This window comes from Macrosteles quadrilineatus, unplaced genomic scaffold (assembly GCF_028750875.1).
Source record: "Macrosteles quadrilineatus isolate MER2022 unplaced genomic scaffold, UCM_ALF_1.0 Scaffold_3__2_contigs__length_128488019, whole genome shotgun sequence".
NCBI lineage: Eukaryota > Metazoa > Arthropoda > Insecta > Hemiptera > Cicadellidae > Macrosteles > Macrosteles quadrilineatus.
The window spans coordinates 82,271,585-82,295,167 of NW_026542596.1; the positions used below are offsets into that span (position 1 = coordinate 82,271,585).

A 23,583-nucleotide genomic window follows, 5' to 3' on the forward strand; every position below is an offset into this window, starting at 1 on the left:
ACTATAATATTTTATGAATATCAACTCACCAATCCACTTTGCCCTTTATTTTTCCACCTAGTAACCGTATTTTAAAGGAAGAGAACACCATTTAAGGCTGAGAGAAGTATGATTAAAAATATACCTGATGACATATCAAAATAAATTAAACTAATTTAAATGAAAAATTATTTATATCTTCAGGAAAAGTTAGGGCCACATGGCTCTTTCTTGCACTTAAAATAAAAAAAAATGCAAATATGAAAAAATAAGAAAATAAAATAAACAATCAAAATAAGAAATATATTTCAATTTTACTACCGTTACACCTTTACGTTATGTAGTACAGCTTCTTTGGCTTCAAATTATTGTCAGATAACATAAATTACCTGTGAACTTAAGTTGTTTTAACTTCAGGTTCCAAGACGTAACACGTATCTGTGTTGCAGGCGAATTTAGGTCCATGTTTAGGCTTCTGGTTTCCCTTACTTAATTAGAATTAATATCTTGAGTTGTCTCTCCGGTTCCCAGAGATCCTTGGTATTACACTCTTCGAGAGACGAGGTAATATTTGACAAGCCTTGTCTATGTTTTACCTATTGTTTATCTTCAAATTTATTTATTATTGTTCATAGTCTTTTATTTTCACACATCTTTAACATTATGTAGATATATAAAATAACTTATTCTAAAACATGACAAGAACATTCATCTAATTTTTATTTGACTTAAATACGGGTTTTGACAAATAATTATTGTACATATTATTGGGACGTAATGGATATATAAAGTAGGCTTGCGGAACACGTAGTGAATACTGTTTCAGTGTATGCACGATTAAATTATCAAATATAGATTATTCAATTGTATTTTCGCTGTTAAACATAACTAAACCACCTTAAATTTATTCTTAAACATAATCAGGAATAGTTATAACAAATAGAGAAAGGAACGGCGAAAATATACAAATAAACATGTTTTAATAAACAAGTTTTTAATAACATAAAAATATAATTTAAAGCTCTTTTAGAGAAAATTTAAAGCATTTTAAAAACAAAATCACAAGGGTACAAAAAGGTTTAGTTACATATTTTGTGCCATGAAGCAAAGTTTGGCCGTGTTAAATTAAACATTTTACCCTATCTCAGTACTATAATATTTATACTATTTTCTATTTCTATTTTCTCATTATAATATTTCTCTAATCACTGGGTTTGATCCAGAGACCTGACTGGAGCGAGCATATGTCCGACTGTCCCCTCGTTGGGTGCGAGCTTCACTTCGGCAACCTTAAACAAAAAACAATGTTACTGAATTTTAGCTGTGTAGTTTCATAAAAATAACTTGTGTGTTGTTGTGGAGATATTGAGTTCTATAACAAATAAATTTAACATTTGTACACATTTTTTTCAGTTTGTTGAAATTTGAAATGCAAATTCAAAGTTTAATGCATGAATGTGATTCATAAAATCCTATGTCATTTTCTCTGTAGAGGTATCATGATAATAAACTATAATTACACATTGTTGAATTTTTGTCAAGGTTTTGTATTATACTGAATTTTGCTATAGGATTGAAAATTAAATTTTTAGACTGAAAATAGTGCCAATGGTTATGAGAATAAAACTATGTATAAGAGTAAAAAGGACTTATAAAATATATTACTTATTAGCCAATCTTTTTCCCAATAATAACATGATTTACTTCATCTTCATTTATTTTGCGGTTTTGGCCATCTTAAAGTAAATTAAAACACACCCTTCCTTAAATTTACGATTCTAAGCGGTTCAATTTAGAAAAAGCTTTGTTAGTCAGTGACCCGAGATTCGCTTCATTTGCATGGCTCTGGTTGTAAAAACACAGTTTACTCCCTTGTGTTCCTGGACTAAATAAGGGTTTGGTCCGTTGTGATTTCAAACAATGGACCGTCAACGCACGATTAAACTGACTGCTATTCTCTACTGTACATTTAAATTTATTTTGTCCCAATACGGTTATTTCAATGAATTAAAGTTGCTTAGGTGACAGATTTTTTTCATTGACACTATTTACAAAAGACAATCCGTTTTACGAAAGTTTTCTTGGACATTCTTGGAAGCAAAGAGCAACGGCTGGTCTATAAGGCCTTGATTTTCAACAGAAGATTTATCCCGTGATTATTATATTTGAGTGCTAGGTCTTTCGATAAATAAAATTCTCAGCAATGAGCATTTATGAGTTTTACTAAATGGTTTAACTAACAATATATACTCATAGTATATTTTCTCTAACCATTTCTCTTCCCCTTAATTGCCTACTAAAAGTTTATACATCTATTTGTGAAGCAACGGTATTTATTATTGTAGTATCAAGTAGACGGAATATACAAAGAATTCTCCACGATAAAGAGCAACCATAAGGATATAGAAGCTAAATGAGTCAAAGTCCGTAACATTCAGAAACAGACAAATAGACCAAGGGAAACATTCAAGTTTCCATGAGAGACATTAAAGAATTTATGACCAAGTACAGGTTGCTTAAGCATAAAAAACTATATACATTATTTAATGTAAACTGTTAATGGTAATGTATTTGATTTTTTCCAATCCAGTAAGCTTTTATTGCAATATTTCTTTCGCTAGTATCATACTCACTATGACAGACGATGGTGCAGCTAGCGTGTACTCGACGGCGTCAGCAATGTCACTCGGGTCAAGTGCGGCAGCCATCTTCCCTTCTTCAAAGTTTGGTAACAGACCCGTCCTCGTCAGCCCCGGGCAGATACTCTACAAGAAACGGGAAAATTCTACAACTATTACTTCCAACATTGAGGCATCAGGATCAAGATGTATTATGTCACTACAAAAAAATAATATACAGGGTGTTGAAAATGTCTGGAACCAACATTATATCTGGTGAGTGGTTAAAGAAAAACAAATGATATTTTGTGTACGGATATACTATGGTTTTACCTATCTTTTGGTGCCTTATGAAAATTTTTACCACTTATAGGGAACGTCCTGTGGAGGATGCAGTAATAAGTTTAAATGGAAGCCTATGGTAAATGATACATCATTTTAAAGGCCATTTTTTTTCTGAGTAAGGAGCCACAAGTTTCATCTCAAAAGGACCACCCTAGCAAAAATGACGACTGTTTGAAATTTAAATAACCACTTATAGGGAACGTTCTGTGGAGGATGCAGTAAAAAGTTGTCATTGAAGCCTATGGTAAATGATACATCATTTTAAAGGCCATTTTTTTCTGAGTAAGGAGCCACAAGTTTCATCTCAAAAGGACCACCCTATCGAAAATGGCGACTGTTTGAAATTTAAAAATTCCGTTCCCTATAAGTGGTTTTTTAAATTTCAAACAGTCGCCATTTTTGCTAGGGTGGTCCTTTTGAGATGAAACTTGTGGCTCCTTACTCAGAAAAAAATGGCCTTTAAAATGATGTATCATTTACCATAGGCTTCCATTAAAACTTTTTACTGCATCCTCCACAGGACGTTCCCTATAAGTGGTAAAAATTTTCATAAGGCACTAAAAGATAGGTAAAACCATAGTATATCCGTACACAAAATATCAGTTGTTTTTCTTTAACCACTCACGAGATATAATGTTGGTTCCAGACATTTTCAACACCCTGTATAACTGAACTGTTGGTGAGTTGGTGAGTCGGTAGCGCCAACTTCTTCGAGCCCAAAGTAGAGATGTCGTGGGTTTTGATCCTGGTACCTATTACTACATTTTGTCAGTACATTTCACCCTAGAACTGTACCAGATCACCCTTTGCTTTGTCGGATATGTTCCTCGCACAGATTCGTAGTCTTTAATGGGAAAATGCAAGGTTAAGAGGCCTCCAACCTTTTAAAAAAATCTACTCACGAGGTAACGTAATCTGTTTTTACTACTCGAGTTCAATGGTAGGCTGTAGTCTGTGGCTGTATGTTTGTTGAAAATGATTTGAAAATCGTATTATAAATCAAACTGTATGCCACCACATTTGTCAATGCAAATCAATAAACTTCTGATATGAAATTAAACAAAACCAAACTAAAATTATGAATGATAACAAATGCGTTGGTTTAAAATCAAGTAAATTGTTCCAAGTCATGTTATATGATGCATTTATGTGAAGTATGCTTTTCCTATCGAGTTATTAAAAATATTACCCCTCATAACATAGCCAACAAAATATAACTATTAGGATGACAGTGTTTTTGGCCATCAAGCATAATGTTTCATACGAAGCCATAAAATAGCATTTTCCCATTCATTTGTAAACAACCAAGTTGAGGTTTTCGTCACATTTCTGAATCGCATTTTGGTGTTTTGATAACAAATTGGCAACCTTCAAGGCTACGCACCGACACTCTGATGTGCGACTGACGGACGCACAACTCGTTCTGAAAGGACTGACACAGCGCGGTGACCGCCCACTTGGTAGCTGTGTAGAAAGGTAACAGGTTTCCTATGACCTTGTGCCCGAGTAAACTGAAACAGTAAAAAAAATAAGTTTACACATTAAAGTCACATTGAAGACCATTTTATGTATCTGTATTCAAGACATTAAACTGTGTTTCTATTGTACTACTAGTGTACCTGTTGCACGAATTCGAGGAATTGCGAAGTACTACAGGTATTGTTTTAAAACGGATAACAAGTCATAATTTCGTATCAGCAATCTGTTAGCTCCGATTAGCTTGTCAACGCCCCTTATCATGCTAAGCGGTGGGAGTAGCCAAGTAGATGTTATTTTATCTGGCAAATCACAAAATATACAATAATAAAACACTAAATTTTAATCAAAAACAGTCCAGCCGCTTGATTGTAACATACCGTACTACTTTTCAATCAAAATCATTCAAGCAGTTTTTTATAAAAATGTTTCGTTATTTTATGGTTTTTTACAATACAAATTTAAATTTCTTATCAAATCAAATCTCCAAACAACACATGGACTTGTAAAACTGTATAACTAATTGACTTTAATAGTAAAAGTACTTACAAAATAATACTTCGATAGGGTTGTGTGTTTATTATTGATAGACCTCAGTATCCAAAGGTCAATGGTATAAGTAACCTATAACTGCATTGGTTCTCACCTGTTGATATTCACCACATGACCATCGTCCACTCCACGAGCCATCATGGAGGTGAGAGCCAGTTTGGTGGACACTGCCAAGGACAGGACATTAACGTCCAACATCATCCGCCAAGCATCTGTGGAGGCCTCTGTGAAAAAAAAACAGTAACATTACAGATGTTTCCTGGTAATCAAACTCTACCTAGGTGATATTACAGTTCATCAGCACACGTACAGATTCGCCAATGGTTTTAAAATATATAAATTCACCAATCTTCTCAACGATTCGGGTCAGGCAGAAAAATTGGTCCACCGAATATTCAAATTCAACAATCTTCCCAACGATTCGGGTCAGGCGGAAAAATGGGTCCACCGAATATTCAAATTCACCAATCTTCCCAACGATTCGGGTCAGACAGAAAAAATTGGTCCACCGAATATTCAAATTCACCAATCTTCCCAACGATTCGGGTCAGACAGAAAAAATGGGTCCACCGAATATTCAAATTCGCCAATCTTCCCATCGATTCGGGTCAGGCAGAAAAATGGGTCCACCGAATATTCAAATTCGCCAATCTTCCCATCGATTCGGGTCAGGCAGAAAAATGGGTCCACCGAATATTCAAATTCACCAATCTTCCCAACGATTTGGGTCAGACAGAAAAAATGGGTCCACCGAATATTCAAATTCACTAACTTTTCCTGTCCCAATGAGGGGTAGCTGCGCTAGTCTTTGCCATAGGTACATGTGTCACATTTCTTAACAACAAATAGTAAGAATAACATACTCATATGAATTTATTCGTGATTTAAAGGTGCATTTTGATTAACTTGTTTTGAGACTTTGTGATATATTAAACTCAAACAATTTACTTCCAATAATTTTATTTCGCTTTATGTAAGCTTACTATTGTAAAACCACTACCAGCATAGTGAATGGATGGACTGTGAACGTATTCGAATTGTATCTGTCATAGGCCAGCTTGTGTGCGAAACACTAAGACATAAGGTAATTGACAAAGATTAACCTATACATGAAACAAGAATCCATTTGAGCTGCAAGCATTGGAGAACACTGTTGGACTTTAAAAATAATAGTAATATTTTCCCATTCATTTTCTTAACTAGTTGAATATAAACTTAATACCCCAAAAGGAAAATTTTGTGAGGAATTGATATTTGGTTCGTCCACAACTTTTTACTTTATATTTGCCACCGACATGTATATTTATGCGAGCTACAGTCATCGATGTATAATAACACTACATAGGGAGTTATTATACATCGATGACTACAGTTAGGTGTGTACCAGCCTTCGTTTACTTAAAAGCTCTCATACAACTTTGTGTTATGAAATTACACATGTCTCTCTTGACATTGACGCCCTGTCCCTGACTGGGATTAGAAAGCTACCCCTTCTTGGACAAAGACTAGAAATAGTTGGTGAATTTGATTATTTTTGGGACCTATTTTATGTTCCCCAGGTCGTTACGCGGGTTGGTGAATTTATGCTTGGACGGTACCTTAACCATTGTTGAATCTGTATGTGTCCGTTCATCATACCATAGACAAATATAATTAAATATACACCGACATCAGTGCTGCGGTTAGCATCAATTCTGTCGTCCGCCGCTAGGAGTGTCGTGTAGTTATGTAGTTCGTGCACCTTGACTACACGGCACTCCTAACGGTGGATTCCAGAACTTATGCTAACCGAAGCACTGCTGTCGGTCTATATTTAATTCTTTTTGTCTATGATCATACCCAATAGTGGACTGTTATCAGCCAGGCCAGCATTGTTGACGATGACGTCAGCGCCTCCCAGAGTGCTGTCCACCCAGGCGTAGGCTGCCACGAGTTCTGACTCCAGGGCCAAGTCGCACTTGCGAGGAATAAACTTGCCTGCTGCTCCTGCGTCGACCAGCGAGTCTGCCATCTCCTATGGATCGATACATCGTGTCAGACTCTGAAGTCATTTGATTGTATTGGTAATTCATGAATTTATCCCAAAATTCAGCCATTTATAAAGTCATCAATTCATAAATTTGCCCTAAACTGTGTCAGGTGCCAAAAACTCTATCAAACCTGCACTCTGGTTCATCGGGTACTGGTCAAAAAAGAACCAGCTTACCTGATGGAAAGACTGGTCTCCCGCGATCGGGTGTCTCGGTGCAATACTCGATAGGAAAAGCTGTTTCACTTCCCGAGAGTGAGGCTGGAGATTGGCAGGAGAGGCTTTTCATACTTTGGGCCCAAGTTGTATAATGACCTCCCCTGTAATCTTAAGTTGCTGGGTGTTCCAGCTTTTAGAAACAAGCTAAAAGAAATGTATGGTAAGGACCTCAAATTTTGTAAATAGATTATGTACTTTTTGTTATTAGTTTTATTTAGTATTAGTAATTAAATTGACAAGAGTTATCCTGTAAAGCAGTACGTACTGAGGAACGCTTGCTAAATAAAGGCATTTTTATTTATTTTATTTTATTTATCGACCCAACATAGATTTACTTAGTGACCTTGACTCGTATCAAGGACAGGAAGGAGTCACACGTGACTAGCCACTGTCCTGTGGAAGGTTGCATGTTGTACGAGGTCGTGGTTAGAACGAATTTTTAACCCGTAGACCCGTTCTCTTATGTATTTGAATAGAAAGGTTCAACCTCTACAGCTTAATAGTTACGGGTGTTCTTCCTCAATTCAGAGCTTTAATGCAAACAAAATTAGTAAAATAATCGATTGGAATAAATTATGTAAATAACAATGTTTTGTGTACGCACAAGGTATTTACGATTTTATACAGAAAGCTTTCTGTGTTGGGACAATTTTGATCCTTGAAATGTATTTAAACGTGCATTACTCGAAGTTTAAATCTACCAATCAAAATCGTCGTAGTTGATGAATCAGAAATCTACTGATTTACTTAAAATTACTGATTTCTGTCAAACTAATCAAATGACTTATTGTGAGCTATAGTAGGCTAACTGTTATGACCCATCAAATTGTCCAGCAACAAAAAAGGCAATGATTCTGGGATGTCTACTTCTGTATCCAACAGTCTATGAAAAACACAGTTTCGGTTTTTTTTTTACAAAATATTGTATAGGATCAATGCAATTTAATCTTATAAACATTGTTTACTTCACAATATATCTTTATGTAGTTCAAATATTCGAGAGGCAGCTTTGATAGTTAGCCTACGCCATTGACTATAGAAGCCTACGTTAAAAATCCTTAACAATTTAAAAGAATCTTTAATTCAAAAACGCATTCCTGATTATTTTTTGTCACAACAAGAAGGGGGTTTTAAAAATGCATAGTATCTTGTTTGTCCACAGTTTTATCCACATAACGATTGCACTGAAAGGTCGTCCAATCAGGGACCGCCCTGCGCTAGGCGTCTCCAACATGTTTGATAACAGCCCTGATATGGCCAACTGTCATTATTGGTGGCCTCGGGCTCAGGAAATGACGGCTTTGCTGAAACCTCTGTTTCTGATTGATCGATTTCATGATCGTACAAACATGTCTGCAACACACATCTCGTATGATAGCTTGTGTTGTAACTTGGAAAGTATATTCGTATGAAGAAACATTAATGTGACATTTTAACTAACAAATAAATCTGAATACAGAACAAGACACTGTAGTAGTTGGTTATGTTATTTGAAATTGCGTTAAATTTTAGTATCATCGAGTCCTCATCTATGTCGATGAAAATGGTCTTATAACTATAACGCATTATAAATTTATACAGTGTTGCAGTATGTATATGCAATATATATATCTGGATGTCTATGAATTGTTATATGAAATGTGTATTTCTAGCCACTATTTTGAGACATTATTCTACAGAGCTATAAAAAACCGTTAGAGTTTTGAGTCGAATTCATCATTTTTTGTTGCTTATCATACGTCATATGATTTTTTTACTAATTTTAAAAGGGAAAGAGTTCAGAATATGGGCTTGTTTACTGATAAATATTGATCTGTTAACCAAAATTCCAATGACGAATGGAAACTCCATCCAAAATCTATGATTGTCTCTAATAACTCGTAGGCCTATATGTACTATGTAGTCAGTGTAGTGAAAATACCACGTTTGAGATACAATGAAATTCTTGTTGAGAACCTTACCGGTTATTAGAATAGCGCAACTAATCATTATGTTAATGCCATTTCATTCTGTCGAACACTTCCGACATTTTAATGCAGAAACAATAACTTAAAGTGTTAAAATAACGTCATTCTTACTTTTTAGCCATTTCAACTACGGCCGTTTTTAAATTATTAGTTCAGTTCTTAGAATTGAAAGGATTCACTTCACAGCATTGTTGTTTTACTTAACAACACGAGTAACCGACCAATGAGGTTCAAGGATTGAGTGAAAATAAGTAAAATCGTAGTACAGGGTGGCGCAGATGGATCGGGTGGTTTTAAAATACTTGTCAAACTGTCAATTTCAAAGGTATTGGATTGAAATAAAGTGCAAAATGTGTAGTTACAATGGAAGTTTATTGACAAAAAATTTGTTAAGTTAGTTTTTAAAAATTACATCCTTCAAATGCCTTCCTTCTTGAGCGACGCATTCTTGAAGTCGGTCCTTGAGGTTCCGCATTGCTCGCTCAAGCACATCACCATGAATTGATGTGATTTCGTTGTGAATTGCATCCTTCAACTCCTGAAGCAAGGGTCTACATGAACAAACCCCGGACCATTCAGGAGTTGAAGGCTGCAATTCACAACGAAACCACATCAATTCCTGGTGATGTGCTTGAGCGAGCAATGCGGAACCTCAAGGACCGACTTCAAGAATGCGTCGCTCGAGAAGGAAGGCATTTGATGGATGTAATTTTTAAATCCTAACTTAACAAATTTTTTGTCAATAAACTTCCATTGTAACTACATGTTTTGCACTTTATTTCAATCCAATACCTTTAAAATTGACAGTTTGACAAGTATTTTAAAACCACCCGATCCATCTGCGCCACCCTGTACTTTGAACGTCAAGTTATCAGCTGTTTAGACCAATTTAATTGATTAAACAATGAGTGAGTGGTTGAAGTTGTTGTATCAGTGGATATGAATGGTTATAAACGAAGACTTAAGCTCTCTTGAAAGTTAAGAATAGTGATTTTTAGTAATTAAGAAATGGTCGAAGGTAAAATAGTGTACACTACTGTTTATCTATTTATTGGTGGCAACAGCAAAATCACGTTACATAAACGTAATCTTAGATTCAACTCCACCTTACGTTAACCTTAGTTACGTGACTAACTGTGAGTCACGTTAGAGAGTCATGTGAGTCATTTCACGTAACATTTAGTGTTGAAGTTGACTTTTATGCTTGTGAGTTTGGTTTGAAATTGATGAACATAGGCAGTATGTTCAATTCTCATCACGTACTATTCTGGGTTGCTAAGGGGTTATGCTGCCCTTATAACTTGAAGCTTACTGGTTCAACCCTAAGTGGGGTCGATAATAGACCTAGAACGAAAGGCCTGCGTTACAGAGTAACAAGGACAGGTTTCGGACCGTACCCTTACAAGAAACGTAAACTTCCCAGTGGCGTAAACACACACAAAAATATGGTTTAGAACAGTTCAAAAATTGTACTTCCTTACCTGCATTGCAGTTTCCCTCCTTGCCAGCCCCACCACAGTCATCCCTTTTTCTACAAGTCGCCTAGCAACTGCAGCCCCGATACCCCCACTGGCTCCAGTGACCACGGCTACCCGACCCTTCCAACGGTCCATGGTGTACTGTGGAACTATCCGCACTACCAGAACTAATAGAACTATAACTGTAGCACTGTAGACTGCCGGCAACACTGTATCAGTGAAAACAAGGATATGAGACCTGCTGGGTATTTACCAGTAATTGCATGACATTCTCCAACCAAGGCCTTCAGTTACGTAAGTTTTGCCTTGATTACACTCTTGATCACCGCTTGGATCGTTATACAGTGAAGCTGAACCAGAGAGTACAAATAGAAACAGTGTATCCTTGAGGGCTTGGTTACTTATACCTTATACACTGGTCAGAATGTGTGCGTCTGTTTTTGATACATTTATTTATTTATGGCAAAATCGCCATACAATAAATCACATGCATAACAATTTGTGGATTATTAGGCTAATATGATACAGGGTCTTTCGAGACTCTCTCCCGAAACTCCATGGTCATGATCCTTAGGTGAAAACAAACAAAAAATATCATATAAACATATGCCCTATCTCGCTTCGTTTTCCATCTGCCGGTGTGTATGTATTTTTTATATAACTTCCCATAACTTTAAAACCTCTTGAGGTACCAACTTCAAACTTAGTACGTGTATGATGACTAATGAAACTATTCTTTTGCAAAGCATCAAGTTTCAAATTTGTATAATTTCAAAATTGCGGTCATTTTAATTTTTCAAAGCTTAATAACTAAAAAATGATAGGATTTATAAAAAAGTTACAAATGAAAAAAAATTATGGAAAGTTAATTCACTGTATATGAATGAGCAATTTATATATGGTATTTAATTATTATTTATTATCATATTATTATATATTATTATTTAATTTAACTTCAGATAATTTTATTTTTCTCCGTTATTCGTCTTATGACCCCATAAAAACTGTGCATTTCTGTAAAGTGAATTAAATTTCCATCCATTTTGTTATTTGTGACCTTCTTATAAGTCCTGTGGATTTTTAGTTATTGAGCTTCAAATCATTAAAATGGCCGCTTTATGGTCGTTAAGGTTATGTTTTGACCTAAGGAGCATCCCCACGGAGTTTCGGGAGAGGGTTTCGAACTTCGAAACATCCTGTATACAAGTTTCACATTGTGCTAAATCGGTCTTGCTTTATGAATAAATGCTAACACTAAAGATATGCAACTAAATAACAAATTTAGTTTGGACATTGCGAAGCTACAGTGTTCTGTGCCCTTAAGGTAAAAAAAATACTATAGTCAATGTCATTTTCCCATTGGAAACTTTGTCATTACATAAAAGCATAACCTAAGCAATTTAGGGCGTTAATTACTAAGATAACCTATAAATATTCTTGTTTTTTCAGATTGGTTTGGTTGGATATAATTGGTAAAGATTCGGTATGACGAACAATAACCCCATTAGTATTTCAGAAACTATTATATTTAGAGAAGATGTTTGAGGGAAATTCTCCTAACAAAAGTGGATGTCACCGTATCTGGAGAAAATAAACAAGTTTTAAACGTAGTTAATTAATCTCTAGAGTTTCATTGAGTACAAACTTGCGTTGTAAGAAACTTTGTCCTCGAGGAATTATTTAAATGCAGTAAATTGTCCTGCAGTGGTTTACTATCATCAGTACATTCCGTATGGATTCTGGATCGTCGTCAGCACCACTTCACATATCTGTAATCAAGATGCAGTGTGTAAACTGAAGGTACTTAACTGAGCTTACGGTAAGCGTTAGTTCCATAAAAAAATGATAATTTTTTCACTTCACATCCAAGGACGCTAGGCTCCAGTCCGCAACCCTGAACATTACTTCAGGCTAGACCTTGAATGCCGTGTCATTATCATAGCTCAAAAAAATATTTGTAATTTGCGTGATTTGAACCCAGGACCTCGGGGACCGAAGTCCTGCACTCTGTCACTAGTTCATCTCACCCCCAATCGTAAATATCCTGAATACTATTTTACAAGCAAAAATACAACGAAAAAGTCTTAAAATAAATAATTGTTATAAACTCAAAACTTAACCCCATAGAGCTCAAACACACCAGATAATAAATTATTGGCAATAGTTGTCAATCCATAATCCAACCGTAGTTTAATGTAGGGATCTAATTTATAGTTTGAAGCCAGAGCCAAAACATTGCTCGTACTGTAATTGATGCAGCAATTAACATGTTCATTTTGTTCACTCATTTGTTGTATTTCAACAGTTAAGAGGACCAGTTTGGAATTATTATTGATAGGCCTTGATGAAAAGGAAGTCATATAATTTTTACATTAACATTATTATTAAAATTACTATTTACATGTATTGTATATTATTATTATTCATTTCTAAGTATTTAACTTAATTGTGTATCCAAAAATGTGCTGCTTTTGGAAGTAATGTTCTTAATTCAAAATCTAGGAATGAAACAGTCTTCTTTCAAATGACTCAGTCCCAATAGAGTATGGCATACACAAATTGAACCTCCATAATGAAATGAATAACTGAAGTAGGGAAACCAGAATCTTGAAATCCCCAGTTCACCTTAATAACTATTTTCTTTTTATTATATATCCATTCCATTTCATTAAAAGTAAATTGTAAGAAAATATCTCTGTCACTGTGTCACCAATTTGTTGTCATTTTTTACATTTTTAATGACCTTGCATCTACAGTGTCACATGATTACGGGTCAGCTGTTTTATATGAACTTGACGAGTAACGATGGAGTTGTGAAACATAAATACAGTAATCCTTTAGGATTTGAATTTTTTAAACATATTTATTAGATGTTACTGTTTTGCGAATGGACTCTTCTGTCTGTAGAGTTGGTTTATTTTTACAACAAGTATTTATTCATATTAGAAAATACTCAATGTTTACCCTTTATGGTAAGTTATAACACTGCATTTGATCTATTTTTAAGACGTTTGAAAGACATTTTCACAAAATCCTCGTATTTTCATAAAAGTGGGAGCATACATTGTTGTGTGATTTTGGTTAAACATTCGGTTTGTCTCGATCACCGATAAATATTTATCTGGCAGTGTAAAATATTCACATTAAATATTAATAGAATAGTGATTTGTTCTTTAAAACCCTTCTATAGCTTAGGAGCTCTCTTAGATAAGTCACTGGTGACTTTAATCTTGCATCTTAGTTTTTGTTAATGTTTGGACAACATTTTTTTTTTTTTTTTTACTTACAGTACCTAAATATTCGATTATGTAATATTTGTTTGTCGTGTTTTTATGATGTAATCAAGTATCTGTAGTATCAATTAAAATTGAGTCCAGATATGCAACAGGGATCCAACCTATAAATATCAAATTGTTAAGGTATTATAGCATTAGGATGAAAGAAACATTGATTTACATTTTGCAAAAACGATTCAACCAAAAACATGTGTTTAAAGCAGTAAAAACTTTCTGTGTTTAGCTACTTTAACATTTGGCAATAATTTATTTTTGTAAAAAAATACAACCGACTTCAAACGCTCTAAAAAGAATGAAATAATTTCAATAAAGTAAACTTTTGTAATAGTCAAGCTCACGTATATTAAGCGCGCGGCTCTACAATGATTTTTGATACAAAATTGAATGAGGATGTCCATTTGCAGGTGACTATCTATAACTAAAGGTGTTAATCTGAATCTCTTTTTCATAGTTATGCGTTGGGTGTTATTTTATTACCAAGTTAAAATACTTACAAATACAAGTACAAGAGTAAGTGACAAATAACTAGTGAATGTCATAAGAAGATTGGTGAGTTAGTTTGTAACTAGTATTGTAGCTTGTTTCTTGATTTTTTGGCCCCAGTTGACTGGACCTTGTTTGCTAAAATCGCCTGAAAAAGACAAAAGATCCAACCCACAACACCTATGGCTTTGGATCCCCCAAACTACAAAATCAAAATGGATCCAAGCCGTAAAATGATTAATAACAAAGAAAATTTATGAACAGTTATAAACAGCCTATAAACAGTTAAGAGTCACTTTCATATAAATAATGCAAGTTTATAATGTTAAAATTAGACATGAATTAATAATTATTAAGTTAACCTCGATTTTCTCAGTTTGACTATGCAGTGGTTTAAATCGCTGTTGCATATCTAAGCTCAATTTGTAATTGAGTTATTTACAGTAGTTAAAAAGAGGATGAACCACATTCGGTTTTTTGACACTGTTTTTTGCAAGTACAATTTCCCAAATGGGAATATTTTCTGCTGATAGAACATTGACTACAGCCTCAGCCATGTCATCAGCAGCCAGGACGGGTGCTGATCAAACATCAGCTCAGCAGACGTCCCTCTGACTATCTCTATCCTGGCCAACTCGGGGCTGATGCTCTGGAAACGTTTACCATTTTAGTTGGAATTGTTAACCAATAAACACTATTATTTCATTGATATTTTAAATAGGCTTATTTGTTATTCCTAATAAGGCTTGTTAACTATTTGGCTCAGACTTTTACTTAATAATGTTTCGCAAAGAAAATTGAGAAAAGGAGCTAGTTAAGTTGTTTAGAACAAATTGGCCTACATATTCGGTTGTCTGTTAGAAATAATGTCAAAAAAGTTCGAAGGTTTCCGCTGTTGAATGAATTAAGAGAGAAGACCACACTACACTTGAAGTGAGAATAGTATATTTCATTACTAGGACCGAAAGTAGCATTTTCCAGCGCGCGCTCAAGTTTCATGTGTTCCTAGTCGAACGCAGGAAAGGAAAATTTCACGTGCGAGGCGAAGCCGAGTATGTGAGAACTATTATTTTCAGGTACGAGACGAAGCCAAGTACGGTAATAATGGATCAAGAGCCGGAAAATAACTTTCATTACGAGTTATGAACGACGCAATCATCATAAAATCATCATAAATTCGCATAATCATCATGACGCAAATATATGCACAAATACGGAGTATTAAAATCAGTAACATTAAAATAGTTTTAGACCACTCTTTATCAGTAAACATCGACTTCACCACGTATATGACTATACATATCTCTTTTAGACAAATATATTAATAAATACTTCGACACTTACTTTATTTGGCTTAAAATTTTGTCAGTTGTACCAGTTCGTAAACCTTCTGTATTCCTCTTCATATCTTTCTTTTTACTTTCTCTGAAGCTTGTGTCATAGAACCATTAGGAATTTTCAACATACACGTATTTTGAACAATTTCAAACACGCATTACGCTAAAACACAACAACACAAACTAATTTCTGTCTCTGCATACACCAGGATTGTGCAACAATGAAAACAGCTGATTTAAATCATTAAAATGAACCGTAAAAAAACACATTGAAATATTTATGAGAGCTTAACCTGTGAATTGCTCAGTTTTGCCAACTCCTGAATTGTTAACCAGGACGTCAGCGCCACCAAACTCTTTCTCTACAAATCTAAATAATTCTTTGATCTCATCTTCTTTTCTCAGATCTGTTTTCAGAGCTATGAGTTTTCCTTTCTCATTTTCAGTTCTTCTGTCAAAGCCTAAAAAAAGTTTAATATTTTAAACATGATATGTTTGAGAATAGCATTATGTTTGTCTAGATATGTTAAATCAGATAACGAGAGGGTGGTCGGAACTATTATAGTATGACTAACACAATAACATGCGTTTAATTCGCTTCTTCTTCATACGTTACATAATAGTATTCAAGTGTTTTTTGAGTAAAATTGTTTCTTTGGGTTCTTGTATATTTACTCTTACGTATTACAATTTAAATATGAGAAACGAAATATTATAATCATAAATTATTATTAAAACAATATAATATTGTATTGTAGGCTATATGAAAGTATTTTGAAATTTTAGATCAATCATTCTAATAAAGCAAATACCTACACAATTATCTTAGTGCCTTTTACGAATCGAAATAGGCTATTTAAGAACTTGTAGTGGTTTTGTGGTTTCGGATAAATTTATGGTTAACCCGACTAATCTTAATTTTACTAGTTCTTTCTGTTGCACCCAATTCTACCTTGAGCTATATGTAGGTTGCACAGCCATTATCTGATAGTGATTATTAGTATGTAAGGTGTATACTTTCAAACTAAGGCCAGGATTTGTTAAGAAGTTAAAATCATTTTTTATTATGTTAGGCATACTATTGATAAATATTTTAACAGATAAGTTTATCATTCAGAATTGTAGTTAAGGAAAATAATAAATTAATTTGTTTCCGGTTTTACTTTACTCCAGCAAAAGATTTTAAAATTAAAGTAAGTACATTTCTTATTCCGTAACTCCTGTACTAGATTAGTACCTTCATAAGTTTTGAATGTCAGATCATAACTAATTTTCACAACTCCTACACTAAATCAGTAACTTTATATACTTTTACCTACGACCGTTTTTTAAGTAGCCATTTCAGTTCAGTTCTTAGAATTTAAAAGTTTCACTTAACAGATGTTTACTTTCATAACAGCGTAGATTCATTTCTTAACAGCATAGTTTTTCTCATAACAACACGGGTAAAGCACGGGTCACACTAGGCTGGTATCAGCGGCGAATTTAAAGAAGCCGCGACTGTAAGCTTAATGTGACCACAAAATTCGCAGCTGACACTGAGCTGACTCAGCCTGGATTGGTGAGTCGGTGATGCTGGTGCCAGCTGCTGATCATCAGCGGCTGGCGAACAGCCTAGTGTGACCCGTGCTTAACGGACCAATGAGGTTCAAGGATTGAGAGAAAGAAGTAAAATTGTAATGCTTCAACGTCAACTAATCAGCTGATCAGCTGATCAGTTGACAATTTTAATTGTTGATCCGACTTGTGACTTGTTCCTGTTGATACTCGCGTATTCTTAACCTGAGTTGGTGGAAGTTAAAGGAAGGTAGATTAAATATATTTTTAAAATGTCAGTTAGTAAAAGTGAAGTTGATGAGATGGAGATGAGAGCACATACTGTTTGTGCTTATCTTTTGCCACCGAAATCGAAACAAAAGTATGAAATTACGTACCAGCAATTCATAAATGGACGAAACAAAATAAGGTTAAATTGATCACCATACGAAATTTACACTTTCATTGAGTTGTGCCATCAATGAAACCTTTCAATTCCGAATCCGAAACAAATCATCAAAGCAATAATCAGTGACCATTAGCCTGTTAATTTCCATAAATCAGCATTAAAGGATGTCAGCTGTTACAATCAATGTAACATCTGGACATGCATTTGCGGTTACAAGCCCTGCAGGAGACTTGCACGCTATCGATTAAAACTGTTTATTCATGGCGTCAAATGCATTGCATATTGATGGCGATGCAAATACAGTGGTCTGGGAGGTCTATTGTCTTCACCGCAAGACTCCAGGGAGAAATTTGTATTAGTGCAGGGGTACTAGGGCATCATAGAGGAGGATATGTTAGGTTAGGGGGTTAGGATAGGTTATTGGTTTAGGTTTGGTTAGGTTATTTGGTTAGGGTTAAGATAATGGGATTTTAATAAATTTTCTTGATTAAAGAAACAGCTGATGGTCTCAGACAAAAGCTACTAAAGACATTTCACTCCATTCTGCACTAACTAACTTCTGAGGACGGCTGCTGAGCTTACTCGATCATTTTATGTAATTCAATGTTATTGTTATTAACTTGTTAGCGTATTTTCTCGTTCTTTTTATATTTAAAATTGTTGCAAATAAAGAATTGCAGACAAAAAAAACTTCGAAATCTATTAATTAATAAATACACAACCGAGTGAGCAATGATGTCTCGGATAATCATGTTTGGTTAAATAAATCATATTCATTATCATGTGATTAGGGGAGCGAGCTGGTCTAGTGTTTGGAGCGCGGGACTCCGGTTCCTGGGGTCCCGGGTTCAAATTCCGCCAAATCACTAATTGATTTTATCTAAGTAACAATGCCGTAACCCCTAGGTCTAGCCTGAAGTAATGTGAAAAACAATTCCGGGCTCGTGCCTAGCGTTCTAGGACACAAAAAGTTATCATGTGATTATTGTTATTGCTTAAGTTTGAATTATTTACACGTTGTACACACATTTAGTTTAATTTATAAAAATACTTATTTAAATATGAAATTAGTACTAATTCATAATGGAGAATCTGTCAAATACGCCTGACTTAGTGGCATTAATAAAATGTATGAAAAGTTTCAAAACCATGTCGTATTTGAATATTGTTTATCTTCGAAGTTGAAAAATATAAACTTAAATACGCAAAATCATTGTAAAAGTCAATTGTAGTGTTTATATTTTCCAAACGTGGATTTGAATATTTTTTTTTCTTCAAAGTTGCAAAATATAAATTTAAATACGCAAAATCATTTTAAAAGTCAATTGTAGTATTTATATTTTCAACACGTGGAACAAGGTATGTGTGTGGGCTTCGAGAGCTTTAATATAAATTATTGTTTAGGACTTAAATATACCGAAATAGTAATTAAATGTATTTCATTTCAACAATATCAAGTACAACACAGATATTCAATACGGACAAGCATTGGGTGATAAAATTCATGAATATTCAGTAATACTTGATAAGCCTGGTGTCATTTACCTCGGTTTTACTGTATATTCAAATTGGGTGGAGGAAACCAATATATGAATTTAACTGTTAAGTGCTTTCTTAGATGAATTCATTATTGATATCGACACAGCAACAATGAGTTCAATGCGCTATTTATTAGGAACCAGTCGGCATAGCTCTTTCCAAATTTAATACCGTATACTCATTATTATTTCCATAAAGGCAACTTAATTGTAACAAGTTCTTCAAACTAGATAGCCATAAACGTTCTAGAGTTATACACAAAAATATTGTATTTCGACTAAAGCTGAACTATTTTTTTGTAAAATAAAATAAACTATCTAAGCTACATTAAAAATAGAAATGTTTTGACATAACTTTTTTCACTCAGACTATAGTCCAAATTTTCAACAGAACGTTTATAATATATTTAACTTTGGATGGAGTAAAATTAAAATTGTTTAGCCAAATGAGCAAATTAGTAGGCCTAGTAACTGTCCTTAGATATTTATTTGATTTATGAATATTAGGATTTGAATAATCAAATTTATTTTAACAATTGTATCATATACACTCAATCGCAGTAAATATCATTTTCGGCGTTCTTGGAAAGTAAGTGAATTGTTTTTTTTTTTACGATTACTGTATAAAATAAAGATCATGATATTGTTTGTTTTCATAAGTCTATACTCAAAGTCAATAGAGCAACTGGGATAATAGCAGTGTAATTTTGTTCAAGAATAGTATTCTATCCAAAACTGCAGCAAAGTATAATCCAAATATTCTACTGTAGCTGCAAAAATAATATAGTAATGTGAGGGTAATGAGGAACTGGAAAAGGCATCGTAATCTCGTAGGGGATGATTTAAAACCACACAAAAACGCTCGCCCAACACGTAACATTTAATGTTTAATTTGTTAACTCTAAGTATCTTACATTATACAGATATATTACACATTACGATTATGATTCTTATTTTGGTGGACATTATACTGTTGGGACATCACTAATCCCATGAATCTATAATTAGTTTAATTATTTCTATTGAATTTTCATGAAAAAATACAAAAAAATTTTAGTAGCCTAAAAAGCTAGACCATTAGTTCCATCGTTCTTTCAAAACATTACCACCAACCAACGTCACGTTTTTAAGCGTTGAGTGTATTTATTTTGAGTGTATATATTGTAAAAGATATGCATCTACAAATGGCTGTGGTGTAATTTGAGAATCAAAATACAATAAGAATAACATTTAAGCACGGAATGTATACGTAACATGTTTATCTTGGCTACAATAGCAACCATGAGTAGTTCTCAGTCTGTCCTCTCCACTCGAGGGATAGTCCCTTGATGCAGCATTTGCTGTCTCTACAGCAATTAGTCAATTGATCAATCATCAATAATTGCTCGCAGTTGTGATCTCTGTTAGAGATACTGGGGTAAAGATGTACTATCAGCTGTTCTTGATATTGTACTTTGAATCACCTTTTGTCGAAATTGGTTTAATATGTTTAAAATGACGTAAATGTAACAATGAGTTGTTTTGATATTGTACTATTGTATGTTTAAACAGCTGGACTAAAGTAAAGAAAACTACACCAGACATCACGCCCATTTTACACTCATTTTTTCACATTTCATTAACAAACTTTTGTTTGTTTGGGTCTTGCATATCGATATTTTGCTGTCTGTTTTCATATGAGCCTTGAGCCAAGGAATAAAGATCGAAATCTCAATAGGGTAATAGGGCGTGTTAATCTTTCTCTTATAAAAAAAAACCGAAAATGCTTCTAGCGTTGAAACAAAAGAATAGGCCTATACACCCAGCTGAGGAAAACTAAACTGATTTTTTCATTTAACACAAAATGTGTTCATTTTCATCACGTCAAGTGTTGAAAATATCACATGTATATACATTATAAAGGTGATGTAATCAATCTGGTTTTATCAATGAGACGTTTTAAGACTGTTTCGTCATCAGTGGTAATTTTCGCGGGTTTTATTACGGGATGGCCTGAAACTCTTATTTTAGTCATCTAAAGATGGCCTGTTGCTATCAATCATTTATAATTAACTAGCTGCACCCGCGGGCTTTGCCCCGTTTATCTTTATAAGTGAGCTCGTTCGCATGGCTCAATCACGTCCTGGTTGAAGTTCGTTCGCTACGCTCACTCACCTTTTGGTTGCAAATTAGCTGTTGTCATAAATGTAAAAGAAATAATAGTGCTGCACCCTGTTTGGTAATCCTTGTAACTTTAATGCTATTGAACATCATAGAACAGAACCAACTTGTTTAATTGAAACAGCTGTTAAGATTCATTAATTCCATTTCTCATAAGGTTAACATGGGAAACTCCAGAGCCACTGGGGCGGAGCGCGAGAGTCCGATCAGAATAAAAACAGCTTAGTTTTCCTATTTAATGCCTAAAGAATCAGTGTACCAAATTTCAGCCTCCTAGGTAAATGGGAAGTGGAAGAATTAGTGATGAGTGAGCGAGTCAGTGAGTCAGTTGAGGGCTTTGCCTTATATATATATAGATAACCTAATTACAAAAAGAGGCTTTAGCTAAAATCGACCATTCACGGAATAGAATTCGCACCCATAGTGTCCTCAACTGAGGTGTCTTTAGCTCAAGATTTGTCTTTTTGCAGAAACAAATAACTCCCATTCCACCTCACCCATTCCGTCCCACCTTGCCATCCTAGGACGCTGGGTTCTAACCCTGAACCTTTTATAAATTATTTCAGACTAGGCGTAGAGCTTTACGGCATCATCCCATTGCTAAAAAGCCATTGGCGATTGGCGGGATTTGAACCCGGTACTCTACTGGGATCGAAACCCCACACTCTACACTAGACCATCTCGCTCTTTAGTCTAAGGTTCACGTCCAATTTCAGTCAGCAAAAAATATTAGTTTACGCAATGATCGCGTAAGCATAGTCTTAACGACACGAGTAGAAAGTTAAAGGGACGAGCCTTGTCGAGTGTCTTTAAAACTTCTACGAGTTTTAACCACTAAAAAAACCACTACTTTCCCTACGAATGTTTCTTAATTACTAAAAATCACTACTCATAACTTCCAAGAGAGGTTATGTTTTCGTGTATAGCCAATGGTATAGCCTCGCATAGCCACTAATTGTGATTCCCCAACCAATCACTCATTGTTTAATCAATTAAATTGGTATTAACAGCTGATAAGTTAACGTTCGAATAATTGCAATATTAATTTTACTTCTTTTCTCCCAATCCTTGAATCTCATTGGTCCGTTACTCGTGTTGTAAAGTAAAACAACAATGCTGAATAAATTAATCTTTTCAATTAACTGAAATGGAACGGCTAGTTTAGAGTACTACGTTAATTCATCTAACTGCGATAAATTGGGTGAAATATACATATTTTGAGCATTTTAACATTGTTTAAAGAGTAATAAGTGTAAAAACACTAATGATATTAATTGCGTTAGTTTAAATGTCTTGTTGATCATTCAATGAATAAAATATTCCCCATACCGTATGTCATCGGAGTATCTTCCTTTGGAAGAACGTTTAAATAGTAGGCTATTAAAATCGTATTGATGGATCTTTTGTAGTTTAACACTTTCGTGATTTCATCAGTGTAATATGATTTTATTTCAAAAGAAAATATTTTTTTGGGAAGACATATTCTAACTTCAAAGGGAGGGAGGTATATCCATTACAGCGGAAGTTTGATTTTTCCTTCGTCACGTCACGTCAGTTCATATCGTACTTCTGTGCCAATAAATGAACCCTTAGCAAGTTTTATGAGAATTTATTGATTGTGGGGTTACTGTTAAAGCTGGAATTCCTTGACATGGGGGATGTCAGTTAGTTGCCTCAGCCTTATCAATAACATAAAGTTGTCAATATAATCTCTCTACGGAATGTTAGGTGTAGTGGAATACTTGAAGTGAAATGGCTTTTATTCTTGTACTGTTAGGGGTCTCCTCGTTTATATGTTCGTGCGGCTTCATAGGCATCATATAATGCAAATGACATAGCAATGGGACATTTCCAAAAAGCAAAAATACTGCAAATTGGCTGTTACGTATAAATTGACGTTTACATATTGTTAATCAACGTATCTTATAAGGGATTATGTGATCTAGTTTAAAAGGAATATTACCTTTCTGTCATGACAGTAGCTGCTTAAATAGTATTTTCTCTTTGTACCATCTTTTACAACCAAAATGTCGTGTTATTTTCAATAATGTTACTAAACCAGTGCGCCAAAGTCCGTAATATAGGCAGGTGCAAATAATTTGTCAAGATGGGTACCATTTTAGACAAAGTTTGGATTTTATTAGTTAGACACGATCAGAGC

General features: G+C 34.4%; 2 protein-coding genes across 2 annotated transcripts in view; one reads left to right on the forward strand and one right to left on the reverse strand.

Annotated features, from left to right (window-relative positions):
* The window catches only part of LOC128989329 (uncharacterized), a 510,234-nt gene that overhangs the window by 445,858 nt on the left and 40,793 nt on the right, over nucleotides 1–23,583 (forward strand). The gene's annotated exons all lie outside the window — the stretch shown is intronic.
* Nucleotides 991–10,899, reverse strand: LOC128991101 (dehydrogenase/reductase SDR family member 11-like). The gene is made up of 6 exons (XM_054413829.1): nucleotides 10,667–10,899; nucleotides 6,810–6,984; nucleotides 5,065–5,194; nucleotides 4,327–4,453; nucleotides 2,613–2,744; nucleotides 991–1,268 (listed from the first exon to the last, which is right to left on the reverse strand). The coding sequence occupies exons 1-6, from the start codon at nucleotides 10,796–10,798 to the stop codon at nucleotides 1,185–1,187; spliced, it is 780 nt and encodes a 259-aa protein (XP_054269804.1). The 5' UTR covers nucleotides 10,799–10,899; the 3' UTR covers nucleotides 991–1,184.

Coding starts and splice junctions, on each gene's coding strand:
- LOC128991101 (XM_054413829.1), bottom strand. CDS start 10,798: ATGGACCGTTGGAAGGGTCGGGTAGCCGTGGTCACTGGAGCCAGTGGG. Junction 4,454..5,064: donor CATGTGGTGAATATCAACAG/GTGAGAACCAAT, acceptor TTACTGTTTCAG/TTTACTCGGGCACAAGGTCA. Junction 2,745..4,326: donor AGTCGCACATCAGAGTGTCG/GTGCGTAGCCTT, acceptor CGTTTCTTGTAG/AGTATCTGCCCGGGGCTGAC.